Here is a 23,944-nt window from a genome sequence, read left to right on the forward strand (position 1 = left end):
GAAAGAGGGTAACTGGATAACCAGAAATTCTCTTCTAGTATTATTATTTCTAATTTTTTGGAAAAATTAAAGATACTGTTAAGAGCATGATAATATTCTTTTTACGTACTCTTTTGATAATCTAAATTAAATAATAATGATATTTACTGAGCCAAAACTTGAGTGTATCCATGTTACTCCCATTGCAGGATAACAATCTTCTCACTGTTCAAAATAGTTTTCAAAAACAATCTGGCCCATAAATCTTCTAAACTGGCCCTTATGTTTCCATTGCTCTATTCACGATTTACGAAAGTCATGTTTTCCTGATAATCCCTCTATGTTTTTATTGCTTCTCTTTTCTGGAGATTAAGAATGCCAATACATCACCTATGGCTATAGTGTAACCATCTAAAAGCCACCTTGAATAAATACTTTGTACATACACACACAACACCTCCCCCCATAGGATTCGCAACTAGAAGAGAGAAGTAATGTAACATTTCTTTCAGTCGGTCCCTGATGTGATAGGGCTTAAGAAGCTACACCTTTATCTCTTTCTGATTCCAAATATTTGGTTTAATGTTAATGATCATGGCTGAAATTCCTTTTATAGAGGAAGGCAATCTAATTTTGTCAGCCATAATTAGTTTACCTTCGCCTTTGGAGTGGGGGGAAAAAGGAGAGACTTCAAATATTTCTTAAAACGACAGGCCTGAATAAATGTGTGGCTGTCTCAAATTCTGAGTGAATCCATTCTACACTTAAGATATAATTCTCGGGGCACCTCGGTGGCTCAGTGGGTTAAAGCCTCTGTCTTCCACTCAGATCATGATCCCAGAGTCCTGGGATGGAGCCCCACGCCAGGCTCTCTGCTTCGAGGGGAGCCTGAGTCCTCCTCTCTCTCTCTCTGCCTGCCTCTCTGCCTACTTGTGATCTCTGTCTGTCAAAGAAATAAATAAAATCTTAAAAAAAAAAAAAGATATAATTCTCAAAAGCCAAGATAGTGGGGTCGTTCTTGTGGATTTCTAGCAGACTTAGGCATTTAAAAGTGATAATGTTTGGGGCGTAACAGGGTAAGTGGGTAAAAAAAATACCTAATCTGAGAAAAAGATTAACTTAAATAGCCAACTTAATGTGAGATCTTAATCACAACCACACTATAATGAAGAGCAGCCTTTGTGATAAGAAATCATGTTTTGACTATTAAAAATTCCCCAGATGATGGGAAAAAATGCTCAGACTCTCTTCAAACATCTTGTAGCTCCCAAACCTGCCATTAAAATATTGCTTTTCATTACTGTGTTTCCCCTCCTCTTCTTTACTGAGGTGGTTTAAAGAGTTGAGCATAAACTCCCTCTAATATCTATCTACCTGCCCCTCAAACACAGGTTCTCACATGTGAATTTTGTTTCCCATCTGACGAAAGGATAGGCCCACACAGTTATCTAAGTGTTAATTATGTATAGTCCTCATTTAACCATGCTTAATAGCCTTACAGAATAGAAAAACATTACAATAAACATAGTTTCCATATGTCCCAGTTCTATATCAAGTCAGGTATCTTGTACAGTTTAGGTTTCTGTGAACATTTTTGCACATGCTGATATTAACTGCTGCAACAATTGCAGGACTGTGAAAGGTAAAATAACCTGTGTGACTTCGACCACCCCAGTGGCCAAATACTCAAGACTGAAGCATTAATTAAATCCTCATTATATATTTAAATAGGTATTATTAGCACCTTCAAAGAGAGGCACTGTTTTAAATAGGCACAGAACGAAAAAATAGTACTTTAAAAATACTGTTGGAACTAATATATCCCATGCCACATAAATTACTGCTTTTTCTTATTATAAAAATATCAATACCCTTAGATGTCAATCAGTTAAACATAAACCACCAAAAACATTTCTGAAATTTAGAACATTGTTCAAATCCAAGATAAAACATGCTTTATATTTAAAAAATAAATTAGAGACAAATATGAACCTAAAGCTGAAGAGAAAAGCATGTATAATATAATTATATCCATATTTAATACTATATACACATAATTGCTATATACTTGAGATAGTTTCTTCTTAGGAATATTTCTACAAAAACAAGTACTATCTTTTCTTAATAAGTTGAAAGTTTGAACATCAACAATTTGTCCTTTTTGTTTTAAAAGACCTTACATTATTTATGCAGCTTGAGCTTTATAAACTAAATTAAATAAGTTAATAGCCTAAACTGTCCCTGTATTTTTTTTTAATACCACGGATCTATTTTGGCAACATGGAGGTATATCTTTCAAACTGTTACGAGTCCTACCTGTGAGGGAGAAAACATGGAAGGACCTTAGATGCAAGTGGCCTATTCTAACCTGATAGTGATAGAATCCATTGATACCATCTTCTTCAAGACAAAGTACATATGCAAGGACTAGCTCATTAAAAAAATGCTCCATTTTCACATTATTTCAAACTTTTATCGGTAGAATGGCTCTGCACATCAGTTTCACTAAGGGTACAGAAACATAGGAAAATAGTCCCCCAAAAGATGCATTTATGAGCCTATATTTTCCAACATAAAGTGCTAAGAGATGAAAAAGGAGGGCTGGGAATGTCTTGGGCTGTAAATCTTGAGACCTCCATGTCATGGATGGTCCTGGAGTTCAGCATTCTAATTTTTTCTTAGGTTCAGCATGATCATCCAAGGTGGCTGGATGCTTATTGGGACCATCTGGTGTCTCACCTGTGACAGCTAAAAAGATGATTTTCAGCCACTTCTGTTTCAGTTCCTCACTGTCTGCAGCAAAGCTGTGCACAGACTTGGATTGGGTCAGTTTGAAACTGTGGGGCAGGTCTGCACTCTTTGGCAGATCGTCCACAATATAGCCGAGGAGTGGAATGGTAGCCTGGGCTCGGACGTCCTAAGGAAAAAACATGGTACATAGAAGTGTGAGATGTATTTGCTTGTTATCCATGGCCCTTTGTGATCTGGCTCCCACTAACCCTTTCCCTATTGCTGTTCCACAAAGACTCATGCTATGAGCTCTCTGTGGACAGAGACTGGGATCCAATGCTTAGCATACTGCCCAGACATGAGGTCACTGAAAATGTTGGCTGAGTGAATTAATGAATGAGAGCAGGTACCTCAATCAGCCAAGATTCACAGACCCTACACCCCACCCCCCTGTGAAGGAGTCCATTTAGCTCTTCATTCAGATGAAAAGGGGAAAGAATAATAGTTATCTTACTGTACAAAACCACCAAATGCTAATGATGATTTGATTACCAGTTTTATTTGGTGATCCATTCATTCATGCATCAATTTATTTAAGGACAAGAAAAGGGTATAGGAAAAATAATGAAATAGAAGACAATATATACCTTGGTATTTTAAGTTTTTTTTTTTTTTTTAAGATTTTATTTATTTATTTGAGAGAGAGAGAGCACAAGCAGGGGGAGCAGCTGAGGGAGAGGGTGAAGCGGGCTTCTGGCTGGGCAGGGAGCCCAATGCAGAACTCGATCCCAGGACCCTGGGATCTCGACCTGAGCCGAAGGCAGGCGCTTAACTGACTGAGCCAGCCAGGTGTTAAGTTTATTTCTAAAAAAATTTTTTTACCAGCCCTTAATATGGATATAGGCTAAAATACAACAGGTACATTTAAGATTTTATCTACTTCCAGGTGAATGCAGGTGTTTTTCCACAATGCCTGGTGCTGTTCTGGTTAGAAGCTAAACCTGCGTCTCTGTTACTCCCTCAGGTTTAGCTCAGGTCCACGTTTACATGGTTCTTAGAAACTTGTTACTGGATAATGAAAATCTGAGGTTGATTTAAATTCCCTTTCCTCTCAAATTCCTTTCTTCTTCAGGTATCTATCCATTCAGGAAAAAAACAAAACAAAACAAAACCCAAACCTATAATTATTTCCCTTCACCAAACAGGCTCCTTCTCCTCCTTGGTTCTTCCTCTGCTTCACCCCTGCTTCCCATACCCCTTCCCAATCCAGCTCATCCTTTCTCAAATCACTGAATAGGAATGAGAGGAGGGGAGAAGGCAAATGCTGCACAGGGTAAAGAAACTATGGGCTATATCTTAAAAAAAAAAAAAAAAAGCTTAAAAAAAAAAAGTCAGTTTAAACTTGAATTTTAGTTCCTAATTATTGTTCAACTGTAATGAAAGACAATGCAACTGTCTGAGCTCTCTTGTTCTGTGGAGAAGTAATGGAAGGATTTTGAGTTCAGTGTCTCTTCACCTCTGCCTATGCCCCAGGACCTCTGCCCCTTCAGAAAGATGCAGGTTAGATACCTGGGGGGCACCGTACATGTACAGCACAAGAGGGTCTTGTTTGGGGATCACACACCAAGCTTTCTGCCAAGGTTTTGACTTCTCCATATACTGAAGAAAGCTGCACACTACACTGTTTCCAGATACTTCTGCTGATTCAATCTAGAAAAATATAATGGAAAGAGAGTGAGAGAGATAGAGAACATAAAATGAACCAGGCGGAGAAGTAATTCACCTTAAGGGAATAATCACAAAGTACAATACATTCATATAAAATTTCTCTTGGGAATGTCCAAAAAGGTTCATGGCAATGTTTATTTAAGTACTCATCTAGATTTTTCATGAGCCAGGGAAAATATTTAAGTGAATTTTAACTCTTTGTAGTACCAGACCTGAAATTTAAATAAAGTTAAACATTCACTGACTGCTTGCTATGCAGGCACATTTTTTAGTTCACTATGTGTATTATTTCATTTAATCCTTACACTGACACTAAGAAGATACCCCTTCCCTTATCTATGAGGTTCAGAGATGAAGTAACTGTCCCCAGGTCACACATTTAGGAACCGGTATGCTAGGCATTTGGATCTGGATCCAGAGCCTGCCCTTTTACCACAATGCTATACCAGCTTCAACTGTGTAACAGTGCAACAGCAAAAAGGCAAATACTGACCAGCAAGTTTTGTCCTGGAATCTGAGATAATTTAAACGTTCTGAAAATGGCAACAACTCTTTGTAGACCCATTTACAGTTTTCTGCTTTGTCTCTTGATACCTATGTCTCTGGTTAAAAAGAAACAAAAACAAAACCCTTGGACTAAATGATAGATTTTATTATGCACATTATGGGAAGCGAGTGGTTTGTTTCTATTTTCGATTGCTCTAATCGTTAGGGTAGTGCTACTCAATGCCCACCACTGAACAGTGCTGGTTCAGACTGTTTTGCTACCCCTTCAATATAAAGCACAGAAAGTAAGAGTAAGCACTTAGAAACTTTTAGAGCAAATAGGCTTTGTGACAACACACAAGCAACATAATTATGTTACAAAAATATTGAGCTGTGGTGATTTGGAAATAAAACTGGCCCTTCATCACAGACAGTTTAAGAAGCACTGGCTGGCAAACTAGGGCCCACCAGCCCACCACTTGTTTTTGTATGGCCTATGAGCTAAGAATAGTTTTTAAGGATGAACATTTAAAATCAATTTGACAACAGCAAACACTAACTCTGGACTCCAATTAAACGAACTTCTCTCTCCCTTACTCGTGAAGAATTCTAGTCTTATTGCCATATTATAAAAAGTTATACTAAGTTATTACTAAATTTTGAATTCTTTCAAAAAATTGTGAAAATATTTTTCTCTTTTTTTTTTCTTCTTATAGAAGTAATATTCCGTTTTTCCTCTTGGCCTGAAAAGACTAAAATAGTTTCTCTCTGACCCTTTACTAGAGAAGTTTGTTGACTTTTGGTCTAGAGCACGTAACAAACTCGCTGGCATGAAGCCAGTTTCAAATGCATGTGTACATGTGTGTGCGTGTGCACATATATATATTATCTTGACCTCACATTATATATTTATTTGATTAAATGTGTTAACCTGGTAACTTGTCCTCCAAATAAAGGTTTTTTTGAGAAAACTACCTAGAGTTTTTTTATTTCATAGATACAGGCTGAAATTCATCCCTTAGCACAAGTTATTTGACTCATTCTATTATGCCAGCTTCATCAGTTGCTGTGTTTAAGTCTCAAGGCTGTGTTCCTGGAAGCCAATGAAATGTGTCTCCACCTTCCCGCCTTGGTCTGCCTATAAGCAACATATATACCCTAGAAGGATTCAGTTTTATACTTTGAGCTTGTCAGCCTATACTTTAACCTTCAATGGACACTGAAGTTTAGGATTCTTTTTTAGTTAACAGAAATGACCTTTGTAAGCTTACACTGTATAGATGCTCAATAAATGCTTATTGATTCTTAATAAATCATGGAAATTCTTTATAAACCAAGTGTGTCTCTGACTTTAGATATATTGGAGTCTGATCATGAGCCTATTATTCTTCACAGACCTTCCAGGCTATGTTGAACTTTCTGCCACAAAGGCCTTACTACGTAATTTATTCCTTACATTAATGTGCTTTTGAGTGTAAAACTCATTTCAGATATAAGCTGTATTATAGTTCCCCGGCTTGGGAGGTTCTGACTTTAGTTTGAAAACATGAGTCAAATTCATTTGCAAGACATTTCAATAATATTTCAATGCAGTTACCAGAGGAGTGTCACTGGCTATTAAATGATGCTTTTAATGCAATAAGTTGGTAGATATTTTCAGGTAATAAATACTTTAATATGAATCCTAATAATTTCAAACAATGGCTTTTGAAGCCAATATGATAAAATTGACAGAAAAGCTTTTCTATTAAAAAATATACCATAAGTTAGGCACTGGAAGAGACAATTAATACTCTAATATTTGATAATAGCCATCTTCACAAAACCATATTTCACTCTCAAATGCATGTGATTAAAATACAGCACTTGTCCCTCTTCTTTCTACACAACTGAGTATGATCCCCAAATTCAGCAAGATAGGATAAAAGTATGAATCTTGCTTGTTCTTCAAATTGTTAAATATTAAGAGAAATAACAAAATATGCTTTTGTATTCTTCAGGGTTAAAAGACAATTCTACATTCCTTGCATAAAAATTTAAATGTTACCAAACTTTTAGTGTTCCATACCTCTAAAATTCCTTTTCTTTTTTTTTCTTCACTATCTGTGAATCCACTTATTATTTGATAACAGTCTTTACAAACTTTGTTTAATTTTCCACCATCGTACTCAAGTTGAGCTTTGTAATCAGAACACTTCCAACAAACCACCTTAAATTAAAAAGAGTGAATAATCAACGGTTTGAGCAATAATCACAGTAATAATAAACAAGAAAGAGTTAAAAACCATGATGAGATACTACCTCGCCCCTGTCAGAATGGCTAACAAACAACACAAAAACAATAGGTGTTGGGGAGGATGTGGAGAAAGGAACCCTCTTGCACTACTGGTGGGAATGCAAACTGGTGCACCCACTGTGGGAAACAGTATGGAGGTTCCTCAAAAATTTAAAAATAGAACTACCCTATGGCCTAGCAATTATACTCAAAGATTACAAAAATACTAATTCAAACAGATATATGCATCCAATGTTTATAGCAGCATTATCTACAATAGCCAAACTCTGGAAAGAGCCCAAATGTCCACTGACTGATGAATGGATAAAGAAGATGTGGTGGCGTGCGCATGCGCGTGCACACACGCGCGCGCACGCGCGGACACACACACACACACACACACACACACACTGGAATATTACTCAGGCATCAAAAAGAATGAAACCTTGCCATTTGCAATGACATAGGTGGAGCTACAGAATATTATGCTAAGCAAAAGAAGTCAGTCAGAGAAAGACAGATACATGATTTCACTCATATGTGGAATTTAAGAAACAAATGAGCATAGGGAAAAAAAGAGAGAGAGGGCCACACCAAGAAACAGAGTCTTAACTATAGCGAACAAACTGATCATTACCAGAGGGAGGTAGGGAAGGCACTTAACAGTGATGGGGAGTAAGGAGGGGACTTGCTGTGATGAGCACTGGGTGTTGTATGTAAGGGCTGAATCACTATATTGTGCACCTAAAACTAATACTACACTGTATATTAAACTGGAATTTAAATAAAATCTGTAAAAAATTATCTTCTTGCTTCTGGAAGCATATTTTCCCAATTTATAATAAACTATGAACATATAAATATTAGTAAAACTTCATTTGGGTTCATAGCTTGTAAATTCATGATAAAGAACTATTCATTGTTTTCTCAAAATTACAATGAAATTACTGTTGGATTTGAAATTAGACATGCCTGCATCTGCACATGCATATCAACTACCACCTTATTTATTTCCAAGTCACATTATAGTATTTTGGTAATCCACATTCAAACACCCTTCTGTTTGTTTACTGAAGGTAAGACTACCAGTCAATGCCTGAAATTATTTCAAGCAAACTCAATGACAGATCAAAAAGTCTTACCATGAGGAGGGTAAAAGTTGTTTGCTATCAAACTGAATTTGATCACAGAGTTGTTTCACTGAGAGAAAACTCAGGAAAAAAAATGGAAGAATAAATCTGCAGTAAGAGAATAATCTAAAAGAACTATCAATACGAACTGTTTTGCACTTTAGCATACTAGTAATATATTAAATCACAGCACTACAATGCCTACTGTTCTCTGTTTACTTGTCACTTTTTAGAAGAAAGTATATCACCTTCAGCTTGGTTTACAAGGCTATCCAAAACCTGTTATCTCTTTCCTGCTTCATTTCATGCCTCTTCTTCCTCACGCTTTCTATATGAAAACAACTCAAATCACTGAAAACCTGTCACCTGCCTTCTCTGGCCAGAGGTATTGAATTTTGTGAGAGAACAACCTTGCCAGTAAATGGACTGAGTGTCCCTTTACATGCATAACCATAAACCTCTAATGGGCACAGAGCAGTCCACAACCTGTTCCTTGGGGAGGCTCACTCCCCTGCCCAGAGACAACTATTTCATACTGAGCCCTCTTTCTTGACTCTTCCCCCCTCTCCACCCTTACCCCCTTTTCTTTCAGCCGATGACTCTTCCTCATACTTCAATGACAACATAATTATCATTATGCTGAAAATTTCCTACCACAAAATCAAAAACACACCCATATTTGCACCCATCATTACCTTTTTCTTTTTTGTTATAATGGAGGGAAGTCTCCCTCTCCCAGCAGAAGCCTGAACTTCCACTTATGCTATTTACATTCCGTCTCTTGTTTTCTCAAGGATATCAACTCCTTTGGTTATTATTTACCTCTAACTATTTCTTATGCCACAGTTCCACTTACTCATCCGGCTCTTGCCTCATGACCTCTGGCACCTTAAGAGCAGACCCAACCTTCTCCTATCTCAGGGCTTCTGACATAGAGTGCCACTCCACACCTTTCCCACCTTCCTTGGCATGGCTAGCTCCTTCTCACCCTCATCAGCTTAAATAACAACCTTCAGATAGGTCTTTATTTTTCTTTTCTTTATTATTATTTTTCTAATAGGGGGACAGGGAGAGGGGAGGGGCAGATGGAGAGGAAGAGAGAGAATCTTAAGCAGGCTCCTTGCTGGGGCGTGGAGCTGGACACAGGGCTTGATCTTATGACCCTGAGATCATGACCTGAGGTGAAATAAAGAGTCGGATGCTTAACTGAGCCACCCAGGTGCCCAAGGTCTTCATTTTTCTAAGTAAAAGTGGTTTTAAGTCCTCCTACATTAACATTATTCTCCATTCTAACCTCTTCATTACCTCTTGTTTTTATAGTAATTTGAAATGCTTATTTGTCTATTTACTTGACTTTTGTTATTTTCTCCATTAGAATGTAAGATATGTGAAGAAGGGTATCATTTTGCTTACCATTTTTCTCCAGGACCCAGCACAGTGCTTTGCACATAGCCATCACCAAAATAAGTTTATCAATTAGGTGGCTGATTAATTAAATGACTTTTTTTTGTCTTTTCAAACTTGATGATTATATAACACCTATCTAGTTACTAGCAACCTTATGATCATTAAGAAATCTCACAAAAAAAAAAAAAAAAAGAAAAAAGAAATCTCACTCACATGTCCACATGCTCGACAATGATGCCTTCTTCTTGTAAGTGCATTGAAAGACTCTTTGCATTTCATACACATCGTTACTTCGTTATCTCGGATCCATCTTGGAGCTCTTTTCCCCAGCTCAGCAGTCTAAATAGGATCGAGTTTTAATAGAAAAAGCTGTCATTTCCATCTATTTATTTACTTATTTACTTATTTATTAAAAAGCACTTTGACAACACTGCTCATATCTTGCTTTGAAACTCAAGACCTAGGAAAAGAAATAAAAGGTTTAAAGAAGTTTAAGCACCATACAAAGGCACTCATATTGTATTCATGTAAGAAAGAATGAGATTCTGTCTAAATAGCCAGTTCTGGCATTGCAAAGAGAAAAGGCAACATAAGAAAATGATTAGACAGATCTGCAACTGCAAAGAGAAAAGAACTTAAAGAATTCATTTCAACTTACAGAAACTTCTGAGTGCATGTCATTATCCTTTGCAATTGCATTTCTGAAGGTTTCATGCCTCTGATGGAAAGCATCAATGGTCTCTTGAAGAGCCTAAAATGTAAAGGAGATTCAGAGCACACATTAAAATATCACATGCAAATGAATGAAAATGCTTTATCAAACAAATGTCTATGATGTAAGAATGATCTTAAAAATTAAATGACCTTGTTCTGATGATAATATGTGTACACTCTTATATGTGCATGTTTGTGCACACAGACGAAGGTTACCAAAAAACAAAAATAAAAAATAGATATATGGTTTACCTTAATCCATTCTTCTTTGTCTTGCTCAGAACTAAAACAAAACAAAATTCAAGTGAATACAGAACATTAATGAGTTACACCTCATGAATAAAACTATGCTTTAATGCTGTTCCAACTTTCTGGAAAATTCAGGGATGCCTAGGAAGGAGTTATAATAAAAATTAAACAGAATCACTGGCAATCAAACTAATACTTTTTTTTTTTTTAAGAAAGTAGGTGGTACAGAGGGAGAGAGATCATTTTAAAGCTGGGGGTAGAGCCCGACTGGGGGCTCGACACACGACCCTGAGATCTTGACCTGAGCCGAAATCAAGAGTCAGTGCTTAGGGGCGCCTGGGTGGCTCAGTGGGTTAAAGCCTCTGCCTTCGGCTCGGGTCGTGATCCCAGGGTCCTGGGATCGAGCCCCGCATTGGGCTCTCTGCTCAGCGGGGAGCCTGCTTCCTCCTCTCTCTCTCCGCCTGCATCTCTGCCTGCTTGTGATCTCTGTCTGTCAAATAAATAAATAAAATCTTTAAAAAAAAAAAAAAGTCAGTGCTTAATCAACTGAGGTACCCAGGCATCCCTGAACAAATAAATTCTTAAACTGAGTTTTATTATTTTTAATTTTTAAAAAAGATCTTATTCATTTGAGAGATAGCAAGCAAGCATGGGGGGGTGAAGAGGGAGAAGCAGACTCCATGCTGAGCAGAGAACCTGCTCTAGGGCTCTATACCAGGACCTGGAGATCATGACCTGAGAAGGAAGGTAGACACTTAACCACCTAGCCACCCAGGCACCCCTAAAACAGAGTTTTACACCATCCACTTTGCTACACATAACTTTTGACTGGGAGAGTTACATTTAGCTTCCATTAACAAATTGCCCTAATGTTAAGTTTAACAACGATCATCTAGCTCAATATGTTAGGTAACTGCAGATTTAGCATTGTACCAGATATACAACCAGTCTTCCAATTCACCTTAAGAAAACACAGGGGGCTTCTGAAGGCTACTAGTCACAAACCATCTTAGAAAATATTATAATTATGCTCTAGAATCTAAAACATCTTTGTAAGTCCTCAGGGAGCTATTTAACATTTCCTTTGATAAACAATTTTGCTAGAAAGCTTTAGGCAACACCGTATTTAACTTATTACAGATAAAGCAAAGCAAACATTTTAGATGCTTGTAGAAGGAAGTTTCACAGGTTAATGGACTTACTTCAATATTTAATACTTTCCATTGGGAAAAATTTTCCTTGACTATAGTCAAATCTATTTTCCTATTGAGGCAAATTTTATTTATTTCATCTCCCTTGCAGGTAGCTTATCCAGCTGGCTGCTGTCACAGAGTATATTAGAAAAGTCCCCATTTTAGTAGACTCTGGACAGAGCTAGATCTCTATGCTGGAGGAATTTGAAGAATGCCAAAAGAGTGGGCTCTGTTTATTTGCATTTATGCAAATGTTTATATGCATTTATTTGCATGTGTTTGGTAGGCTAGGGCTAAGTTGGAGTTCCAGCCTGAAGGTCACATGCCTCACTCCCAGGTATCACATAGGGTGAGTCTGGCAGGAGTTTTGCTCCTATGACATTATCTACCTTTCATGCAAATTCCTTCTTGAGCATCAAGATGTGCCAAGAATGCTGCTGGAATCCATGCCGTCAAATGGAAGATTCTGCTTATTGTTCACCTGGGGAATCCTTGGACCAAGAGCCTTGGTGGTGGCAGGGGCAGGGGGTTCAATCTTGTCCCTCAAAAGAGATTTCTCACTACTGCAGTCCCCTGCCTGGATAAAATGAGTTCCACTGCTCTGGAAACACAGTTATTTCCTAGATGCTTCTAGCCTTTGAAATGCAAAGAAACTTGACAAGTCTCTAATGCTTTTTGTTTTACTTTCTCAAGTCATGCAGAATTTTTACTCCTTTAATTTACTTACTATTTTTTTATTCATTTAGCAATATAAAATAATTACATAAAAAGTCTACAAGACAGAATACTTAATATTCTTTTAAATATGAAAGAGGAAGCAGAGTGTAAAAGAGTCTTCAGGCTGACTCATTTAGCAGGAAAAGCAGAACCCTTTTTTCCCAGGTGGCTTTGGAAGAGAATGATCTTTAAAGATCTCCAAATACATACTGAACTTTGGGCTCATGTAATCCCCATAACACTCTGATGTTCTGAGACTTTCAATGTTTGTCCTTATTCTTGAAAGAATCATAGACAAGATGAAAAGTAATCACTTAATTCAGCTCTTCAATTCACCATATAATCATAAATATAACTGAGCAATGAGATTAGGGGAATAAGAAATTTAAGGAAAAATGACTGTTTTCAATGCTAATTTAAATGTATCCAATAGGGGCGCCTGGGTGGCTCAGTGGATTAAGCCACTGCCTTCGGCTCAGGTCATGATCTCAGGGTCCTGGGATTGAGCCCCGCATCGGGCTCTGCTCATCAGGGAGCCTGCTTCCTCCTCTCTCTCTGCCTGCCTCTCTGCCTGCTTGTGATCTCTGTCTGTCAAATAAATAAATAAATAATCTTTAAAAAAAAAAAAATGTATCCAATACTGCATATTGGAACTCTACAAAGTGATTACTGTCTGTACTTAAGAAAATTCCTCAGGTAGCTGGGGTTTCCATTTAGCCAACCCCCCCCAAAACCTTGATAATCTTTCTTTTGCTGTTTTAACACCTCTCCTGGGTTCGCAGATTTGGAAGTATGCTGGATTTCAGAGCAGTGGTGTTTTAGTTCTTCTGCAATGAAGACTCCTCTGATGGTCAGAACTACTGATGCATCCTGCCTGTTGCCAGAACCAATCGCTCGGTGAGCCAAGCACTGAGCAAGGACTCAGGTCAGGAGCCTCCAAACACAGCATACATAATACATTCTTCTCTTGGGTTTGGTGGTTGGAGCCCAAATCCCACCATAAGGTAGGAAAAGCATGCCATGCAAAGCCAAGTCCTCTACACTTTTAACTTATGCTTAAAATGTCACCTTCTAGTCCTTAGGCCAGTCCCCTGGCAGCTAAGTAATGGCAGGTTCAGTATAGATTTTCTGTGGGAAGCCAATAGGGCTACTTCTTCAAACTGTACCAGCCTGCCCTATTTCCCTTAACTGTAATTTCACCAATTCCCTGATTCCCTGGGCAGATTCCTGCTGAAATGAATTATTCTCCTTTAAAAGTCTGAACTTCAAACTTTGACACAGTTACTACGTACAAATATCCAGGATGAGTTCATCTGAGCAGCCAGAACCATATGATATTGGTGTAAGAGAACAAAAAGGAACAGAAGTGCTGAGTCTCCAGATTCTAGGATATCAGAACCATCAGAGTCAGGATTGGTACTTAACCCCCTGATCTGTGTGACCTTCTGAAGGTTCCCAAATCGCACCATGATAAGCCTTTGTAGGAGAGATGGAAGGCAGTCTTCTCAGGCAGATATTTTAAAACCAGACAGCACTCTATCTTTCAGAGGTTTACACACAAGGTAGCTATGAGCCATCGTAGTGGTTCTCATAGTTTTTTCTTTCCAATCCTGGTTATGTTAAGCAGATGGGTGCCAGAACCCCCGTCCTTCTTCCCAACTCAACAAAGCTTGTATGAAGAAGCATGCCTTCCAGAAGTCCTGGTTTCTAGAGGCCACTATAACCCCAAATGGTCCCCTTCCTATATCCTCCAAATGTGGCAGGAGAATCATTACCTTTTATACTCTGCCTCTCTGATGCATCAACGAACATCGGCACCAAAAGGAAGGGTGGAGGGAGGGGGTTTAAGGGAGCACCCTTTCCTACGAGACTCAAAACTCTGGCTTGAACGCAACCACTTCATTCTCTGAGCACCTAGCAAATCTGAAGAGTCAATTTAATGTACTGAATTCTTACTATCTGAAAACTACTCTCTAGGCACTAATGAAGGAATCAAAAGGGATAACATGATTCCTCCGTTTTAAGAGATTATTTCTTTACTTATGTCTATCCAGATTCCCAGAGATCTATAGTATTCATTTGGGAAAGATCCTCAGAATTATTCTGTCCTACAACTCATTCTGATGCTTTCGGAAAGCTGTGTGATAGGAAGGCTTCTCTCACCTGGCTTGCAGTTCCAGTGTTCTCTCTTTCCCAGACACCTGGAAAGTGTGTGGATATTCTTCATTGTGAGTCTCCACAATTTTCATTCCATCGATGCCTACCCTGGTTCGAACTGTGAATTTAGAGCCCACCAAGCTGAATCTTGGTACACAGTACAGCAACATGTTGTTGAACTGCAAGGACACAGGGCACACATCAGTAAATAGGAAAACAAGGAGGAAGGAAGCAACCAGTATTACAAGTAGCCCTAGGGAATATCATACCCTCTATGTGAGCAAGATTATTTAAACACTATTGAGATTTTATGCTTGCATCAAAATTACCTTATTTTAACATTTATACTTCCCTTTATTAGTTCATATTTTATTGATATTTAAGTAAACAAATTATCATTTTGTACTATGAAGAAAATAAGTTCAATTAAGTTCAATAACAATTTATAAAGAACTTTACATACACCAGGAATTGAAGTTCTCAACCATATAAGCTGATGTCCTTAGGCAAGAAAATTTCTAATTGTCTACAATAGCTGGTAGAGGAAACAAGTATTATTTAACAATTATTTTTGCCAGTGTGCTTAATGTTAAGTTAAAAAAAAAACCAAGTTATTATTTTAGAACATGTGGGATTAACACACTAAACCTCATGTAAAAAACGAAGTTACTGTTTTTTATTGGCCTACATCTTAAGAATTCATCATGTATGGATAGAAAAGTCATATATTTTAGCAAAAAATTTTTAAAGATCTTCTTTACCAGCTCTTCTTTTAAAATGAAGGACTTTATTTTGAAACTGAATCAAATTATGTATAATGCTCCATTTCTACTCAAGAATGAACCATCCCGAATGCAAGTTGGTGCAGTCACTTTGGAGAACAGTGTGGAGATTCCTCAAAAATTAAAAATAGAGCTTCCCTATGACCCTGCAATTGCACTACTGGGTATTTACCCCAAAGATACAGATGTAGTGAAAAGAAGGGTCATCTGTACCCAATGTTTATAGCAGCAATGGCCACGGTCACCAAACTATGGAAAGAACCAAGATGCCCTTCAAGGCTGTGAACAGTGCACATGGAACTGCAAAGCAGCCACCAACAGGCACAAGGCTCGACTTTCTTTCTTTTTTCAAGATTTATTTATTTGACGAATGGATAAGGAAGATATGGTCCATACACACTATGGAGTATTGTGCCTCCATCAGAAAGGATGAATACCCAACTTTTGTATCAACATGGATGGGACTGGAAGAGATTATGCTGAGTGAAATAAGTCAAGCAGAGAGAGCCAATTATCATATGGTTTCACTTATTTGTGGAGCATAACAAATAACATGGAGGACATGGGGAGATGGAGAGGAGAAGGGAGTTGAGGGAAATTGGAAGGGAGGTGAACCATGAGAGACTATGGACACTGAAAAACAACCTGAGGGTTTTGAAGGGGCCGGGGGTGGGAGGTTGGGGGAACCAGGTGGTGGGTATTGGGGAGGGCACGGATTGCATGGAACACTGGGTGTGGTGCAAAAACAATGAATACTGTTACGCTGAAAAAAAAAAAAAAAAAAAAAGAATGAACCACCCCTACTAATTAGGACCAAAGAGTAAGTTTGGGGAGACTTTTAATTCACTTTTGAAAATACTGAAACATGCAAAAGGAGCAAAGACTAAATATTTAGGTTAATTTGTAGGTGGATTCCTAAAGAAGGCCCATACTTATCTTCTACCTCCTTCATATTTATTGTTCCTGACAGTGCTTCTGGAGTTACATATATTTTTCAAAGACAAGAACAACTGGGGACTTAAACTTTGTGCACTATGTAACCTTTCATGTCTCAGGATTATTATCTATGAAAATCTCCATCAGAGGATTAAATCCAGAAAAATGTCCTGTTCTGCCAGGTTCCATTTAGCTCCACAGAGCCATCAAGACAAGAGATGTGCACGGATTTCTAAAACATTTTGACCAGTTTAAGGGACACTGTCCACTGCACTCATTCTGAAAGCAGATTTCTCAGATTTCTCATCTGTTCCTTACACTTTATTTTGCAAGTTCCTGTAACCACACTGGATAATGCAGAAATAAAAGGGTACTAAACACCCTTGAGCACATGCACCTCGGCACCACATTTCACATTTCCACTGCCAGCAGGGAACCCTAACGACCTACCATCAACTGTCCCTTGCATTCTAAGTGTGGCAATCTCCAGCCTCATTGCAGTACATGGGATTCAGGGACTTGAAAACACTCAGAAAGGCTCTCCTCCCCACCCCAGCTTGATTAAGACAACAGCTTGCTGCTAACTGTTCCTGTTAACACTTTTTTCCGATCTCGTAGGAAGGCCTTCTCGGGAGGGGATTTGGTCAAGGCTGTGAACAGTGCACATGGAACTGCAAAGCAGCCACCAACAGGCACAAGGCTCGACTTTCTTTCTTTTTTCAAGATTTATTTATTTGACAGGGGGAGAGAGAGAGAGAGAGTGGGTAGGGGCAGAGACAGAGGGAGAGAGAATCCCAGAAAGGCTCCACGCCCAGCACAGAGTCCAATGTGGGGCTCCATCTCACGACTTGAGATCATGACCTGAGCCAAAATCAAGAGTCAGACACTTAACTGACTGAGCTACCCGGGGGCTCCAAGGCTCAACCTTCAGGATGGCAACCACCACCTCATGCTTCCGCAAACTGAGCGACAAATGTAATGCTATGGCATTAAATTTCCGAGTTATCTACTACTTGTACTCAAGTTCCCTTTATAAGGTTCAGCAAAGTCTTGTCATTTTACAGAAACAGTCCATGAATATGGAAGTTCTAGGCATTTGTTTTTTGTGGTGACACTCATACAAGATGACAGACTATCTTATAAATGATATGTTTCTCTTTCCATTTTATGCTTGCAGGATTACATTTCCCCAATTACAGATGCTTCCAAAGTGGCATGTTACATTGTAAACTGTCAATAACTATTTATTAACCTTACATAACTCCTATCACAATCTAATGCTAGTCCATAAATACTCTTTTTCTTCTTCCTAGAGGTCAAAGTATGAGCGTAAGGACATAAAATATTGTTTACAAAGCCGTAGATGCCCTCTGTTCCCTCTGTGAACCTTGATGCTGTGGCAAAAGCCACCATCCCCTTCCGTGTGGGTTTCTGCTGACGCTCAAAGAGGAACTCAGAGCAACTGCAGCACCAAGGAGATGGCCTTCCCTTTCAGTGCAGGAGACTGCTTTTTATCCACGGCCAGAAGGCATGAGGGACATGTGATCTCTGGCTGGTGGGGCAAGTTCTGAAAGTGGTAGCTAGAAGGCAGCCTTGATTTTATTAAAAGCGCAGAGTCCCCCTTCCTCATCTCCAGTGGTCCTCAGCTACTTATTTCAAAGGTCTTGAAATATCTGAGTGAGACAATTCAATGTTATGTTTCACCAGAGACAGTTTCATTAAAGTTTGTTTTAAAGTTTGTAAAAGCACATGATTGGAAAAAATTCCCAGTGCCTGCTCTTGTATTCAAAGTTTAAATGAGTCAAGGGGCAAACAACCTGAAAGCTGTTAAGCTATAAGGAAATAAAGACCAGAACAACAAAGGGCCAAGAATAAAACCTCTTGGGCCATTCTATGGGATAATCCGGTGACTTTTTTTTTTAAACTTTCAGATGTCAGGTGTGTGATCAATTGATTTAGTCAACAGAGTATCCGGCAGTAACAGAAAAAAGCATGGTGTGGGGGCCAGTGAATGAGCAAACATGGGAGGCTCAGCTGAAAGCTGAAATCGGATTCTACATGCAATTGGGCTCTTTAGAGAAATGTGAGATCACCAGGGTAGGATACCCGAAAACTAGCCCTCATTTTCTAGAGACAGAAGGATAAAAATGGTACTTCTGAAGTTTCTACACACAAACAACCAAGATGCTCTGTGGCAAGAAAAGTGTGTCGTGAAGAGGAAGAGTGTGTGACAAAGACAGAGCAGGGGTGGAGGTGGGCGGCATGCAGGAATGAGCAGAACGGACCTACAGACATGCTTCTAAGATGTCTTCCCAAGACGAATTCCGGTCACTCCTGCTCTATGACTCCATCCTCCTGGGAGGCAACGGCAAGAGAGGTTTAATAGCTTATAATAACTGGAACAAGATGGGTCCTTTCTTCAAAGTCACTATGGCTGTATTCCCCCAAGGCTCTTTGCCATCTGTCCTCCAAATAGCTGCTTAATTTGGCTCTGCAACAAGATATTCAACCTTAAACTATTTCCAGAATAATTCTCAAATGTGAAATTAAACCCAGGCAATCGGTTAGACACAGAGCTAGAAGCTTAACTATTGAAACTGTAGTATAATCCAGAAGACAGGAAAAGAGCAGTACCAAAGCACCTAAAGGAAGGGTACAGGCAAAGGGAAGAGACATGAACTTCTATGCATTTTACCCAAAATAGTATATTAAGTATGTCGTTTTTGATCTGTTTTTTGATGCTTTGACATCTTGGGGCTTTGCTGACAACAGAGGAACTTGTCCCTCTTAGGGTTACCCACTTCCTAGAAGTAGTAAATGACTCACCTACAGGCACGCCTTTCCTATGGAAAGCAACCCATCCAGAGCCCACCCCCGCCGTCTTCTTTCTTAAGCCCTTACTGGGCCAGTACTCCCCTGCCAGGAGCAGGCACCAGAGAGCAGCCCCTGCACGCCCCAGAGCCTGATAGAATTATTTAAACTAGCAGATTTTAAACCTGTTTATGCTGCCTTGCCCCTTCTTTCTCACTGAACCACAAGAAAGGCTCTTGCTCACATGTGTTCCTTCTGCCCCCTTATGGACCCCGCTGTTTTCTCAGTAACCTCATGTTATGGCATGCCTCTCCCTTTGGGAATCTGTGAGTATAATGATGTTTCTCATGGCAACTGTTTCCTGATCTGTGGCCTCACCACACCTGAGTAATAAAACCTGGATTTCAAAATAAATAGGCCTCTGAACCCTGACAGGATATCACAATCCTTGCTTTACATTTTTTAGCCCTCTATATAACCTCTGAGAGGTGAAGCACTTTTGTTGTGCTCAAATGAAGACTTTTACAGTTAAATTGGACAAAATCTAAATTTTTAAAGTTATTGAGACATAATTTATATAATGTAAAATTTACCCTTTTAAAATGTACAATTTGTGGTTGTTTTTTTTTTAAAGATTTTATTTGTTTATTTGACAGAGAGAGATCACAAGTAGACAGAGAGGCAGGCAGAGAGAGAGAGAGGGAAGCAGGCTCCCTGCTGAGCAGAGAGCCCCATGTGGGGCTCGATCCCATGACCCTGAGATCATGACCTGAGCCGAAGGCAGCGGCTTAACCCACTGAGCCACCCAGGCGCCCCCAATTTGTGGTTTTTAATATAGCTGTAAATTGTGCAATCCTCTTACTATCTAATTCCAGAACATTTCTGATTCCAAATGGAAACCCTATGTTCATTTCCTCTTCCCCACCAGCCCCAGGCAACCACTACTTATATCTCCTGCCTCTCTGCATTTGCCTACTCTGGACATCGCATATAAATGAAATCATATAGAATGGACTTTTGTGAATGGCTTCTTTCACTTGTCACAGCACTTTCAAAGTTTATCCATGTAGCATGTACCATTACTCTCTTTTTTATGGCCATATAACATTCTATTGCATAGATATACCACTATATCCATATGTCCAAATATTTTGCCTATTATGAATAATTCTGCTGTAAGCATTCATAAACATGTTTTATGTAGACATATATTTTCAATTTTCTTGAGTTACACAAACTCAGGAGAACAGCTAGATAATATGGTGACCAAATGTTCTTTTTGGAAAATGAGAGATCCTGAACAACCCTATGCATGATATTTAGTTCCTGTAAGTTTTCCTTTCTAAGGAGGCTGTAACCAGGAAATGAAAACCTGTAAGCTCCCAATTAAACTCATATTATGGTGGGATGACTGCCTTGTAGCCCAAAGTCAGACGTGAGTCACACACTGAGAATGTGCCAGGCACTGGGTAGCCTCATGACCAATGCACCTCTGTTTCTGTGACTCTAATAACAATCATAATAACAGCTAACATCTACTGAGCTACGACTCAGTGTTAACTTATTGTTACTCCACGTTGGCTAGTACTGTGATTATCAGTATACCGATAGAGAAAGGAACTAGAATGAACAGAGACTAAAAACATAATGGCCTGGATGCCCCAGGAAGAGCTCTTACATTTGAGATAAGCCACAGACTAAATGTCATTTCCAGGAAGTAAAGGAAGGGACAGGGACCTACTCCAGTGAAAAGGAACTATATAGCAAACTCATGTACTTTTCACAGAGATATTTTAGGCACAAACTTCACAACCTTGAGGATACATTTCCTCAAACTGGAAAGATCAAAAGTAGTGATCAGAGAGGATTAGGAAGAGAACTCCGGTCAGAAAATGGTACCCATTCACTTATAAGAATTAAAGGAAGGAGTGAATCTGAAACAAGGAACATTTGAGAAAACACATCATACCTTCCCCCGTACATTGATAGCTAAGATTATCACGGACAGGTTAAATTGTCTTCAGTTGTGTGTTACTAAAGTAACTGATATGTGGTAAGTACACAGAACAATATTTTAAAAATACTCTAAGATTTGTGTCCTTGAAAGAACAAGTTTTAGTTACTAAAGACATTCACTTTTGTGGAATCCTAAGAGTGTTGACTAAACCAGGTTAGACAGAATTGTTTTTGTTAGCAAGCAAGCACCCTACTTTTCCAACATGTACAGAACAACGTTAATGAATTACTTTTATGTGACCGGCTCACACTATAATACTCACTAAGAAAAGGTAGCGTTCTTGTGCTGATGTGTTCCGAGCAGCGAGTTTGAGGATTTGTCCCTCTTTTATTAGTTCATTTGAAGGATTTACAATGTCTTCCTCCTCTCCCAACATTTCATAAATCTCTAACAGTTTCTTTAGGTTCTCCTAGAAAATTAAAACAAAACACAGCAAGACCAAATAAAGGAAGGTTTTACCTTAGTAGCTTTAATAATACAATGACCTTAGCTAAAATCTGGATAATTCAGAAGGGATTGGGACTAAGCATAAATTTGGTATAAAATGTGTCAGTTATGAGCAAATTGAAACCTGGGAGAAGAGGGGAGAGGATTATTCTCCACAACACTAAACATTTAATAAAGAATCTTTTTGGTTCACTTGTATCAATTCATTTTGGTCCAAACCTACAGATAACATTAGGCTATGTTATCAACAATTATCTAACTAGAAGATTCCCATCTCCTTTGAAAATCACTTACCATTTTTCTTATTGCACTGTTAGAATGGCTTGCTGCTGTAGATATAATTTCAAGTGATTCTAAATGGAAAAAAAGAAATTAAATAAATGTATTTTGTTGTTCCTATGCTACTAGATGGCTGAATAACATATACTACAATAAGAAGAAATCTGAGACTGATGACCACATCTGACACCAAAAGCAGGGGCAATTTCCATTTACAAAACAGGTACTTTAATGAGTTCATTTGTAAGCAGATTACTTGGAACATGCGGGCATTTCCTTATAAACAGTCATATACACCTATACATATGACCTATATAATGAACCTTCAAAATTAACAAATACATGTACACTAGACTGGCACAAGGCACTTTGCCAGACGCTTTCATATATATTATGTCTCTTCATTCTGACACAACCTTGAATGGAGAGTCTGTTAGCTAACCCCGCCTGGCAGAGGAGACAAATGGCAAGTGAAGTGGCTTGGTTAAAGTTCCACAACTACAATACTCTAGGGCCACGCTGCAACCTACGTCTTCTGGCTCAAAGTTCTACAACATTTCAGCAGGAATACTGTTTTGTGAGTTTTATGAGCAAACTAACCACCAAGCATAAACAACTTTCTTTGGGAAAGCACACTCACAGTTCTAGTCTTGCTCAGGTGACAGGGAATTCTCTGATGCCAATGCTGATGGAAGGTTTTATGCTGAACAGGTGGTGGGAGAGATGGGAATGGGAACTGCCTGGTACGGGCAAGGAAGGGCCTCCAGCACTGCTGGCAAGGAGCTGTGGAGGTTGAGGCCTCCTGCTGGATCAACCCCAGGGAATACCCTCAATCCTAAATCATGACCTGCTCTTTCCTTTCTATCTTATGAATACCAGCCTGATTAATTCTGTTACTACAACAACCTTATTTCTTCTAGACCAAATTCTCTGCCTTCTTTGTTCCATGGCTGAACAAAATGTACTTGTGTTGCTTTCTTCTCTCCTTTGGGTCTCTAAAAGCACCTCCGTGATTTCCTTACAATTTTAGGTGCAATGGGCAACCAAAGAGAGTAATAAAATACCCTACAGTGTTGCTAACTTTCTCATTGTTGACACTGCCACCTTAGGGCAAGTCTAAGTCTTTGAGTATAGAAGAAATTGAATTTTTATTTAGATTTTGGAGGACTATCCTGATTAGGGCAATTCTGTGCATTCCCTACAGGATCCAAGGTAGAGGGAGACAGAATAAAATAACCTGGGATCAGCAGTTGGAAGAGAGGAGTGGTGACCCTACTACTACCACTTCTGCCTCTTAAAACCAACCACTCAGCCAGATGAGTGGGAAGTGGGCATGAAGTGGAAAGTGGAAGACGTCAAGTCAGGATAATTCTAAACTGTAAAGGGTGAAAGGGAAGAAGAGAAGTTCCTGTGGTTGTTGACTCACTTGGGTGGTGGGAGAAGTGTATCAGAGAAAGCCTCTGTTCAAAAAAAAGACCCAGGCTGCCAAGACCAAAGACTGTATTCTGTATTCCTCATCTCTTGCCAGGATACACTTATAATAAAGACAAGAAATTATTAGCAAAGTATCTATGTTTTAAGATTGTACAGCAGCATTGTTAGTTCTTGACACTAAGCCATTTCTATCCTTAAATTTGCATTCTGCCCTTCATTTTTTTTTTAATTAAAAAAAATTAAAAGTAAGTTATACACTCAAAGTGGGACTTGAACTCATGACCCCCAGATTAAGAGTCACATATTCCTTTGGCTGGGCCAGGCAGCCACCCCCTGATAAATTATTTTTTTTTAAGTAAGTAAGCTATACAACCAGTGAGGGGCTTGAACTTATGACCCCTAGAGATCAAGAGTCATTAGCTTTGATTTTTTTAAAGTACAAGAGAAAGCTAAAGTATTGAAGCTCCTGAGCC

At 38.9% G+C, this 23,944-nt stretch overlaps 1 protein-coding gene across 1 annotated transcript in view; it reads right to left on the reverse strand.

Moving 5' to 3' along the window:
- Positions 1–2,161: 2,161 nt before the first annotated feature.
- LOC111161330 (FYVE, RhoGEF and PH domain containing 4) overlaps positions 2,162–23,944 on the reverse strand; it is a 114,490-nt gene continuing 92,707 nt past the window's right edge. The window contains exons 9-17 of the mRNA XM_022524928.1: positions 22,053–22,111; positions 21,574–21,720; positions 14,772–14,944; positions 10,702–10,732; positions 10,394–10,486; positions 9,949–10,074; positions 6,992–7,132; positions 4,279–4,419; positions 2,162–2,896 (exon numbers count right to left, since the gene is read on the reverse strand). Coding sequence (XP_022380636.1) covers positions 2,639–2,896; positions 4,279–4,419; positions 6,992–7,132; positions 9,949–10,074; positions 10,394–10,486; positions 10,702–10,732; positions 14,772–14,944; positions 21,574–21,720; positions 22,053–22,111 — 1,169 coding nt within the window. The 3' untranslated portion in view covers positions 2,162–2,638. The remainder of the gene's footprint in view (positions 2,897–4,278; positions 4,420–6,991; positions 7,133–9,948; positions 10,075–10,393; positions 10,487–10,701; positions 10,733–14,771; positions 14,945–21,573; positions 21,721–22,052; positions 22,112–23,944) is intronic.

Source organism: Enhydra lutris, unplaced genomic scaffold (genome assembly GCF_002288905.1).
Source record: "Enhydra lutris kenyoni isolate GAN:26980312 unplaced genomic scaffold, ASM228890v2 scaffoldscaffold84, whole genome shotgun sequence".
NCBI classification, from domain to species: Eukaryota; Metazoa; Chordata; class Mammalia; order Carnivora; family Mustelidae; genus Enhydra; species Enhydra lutris.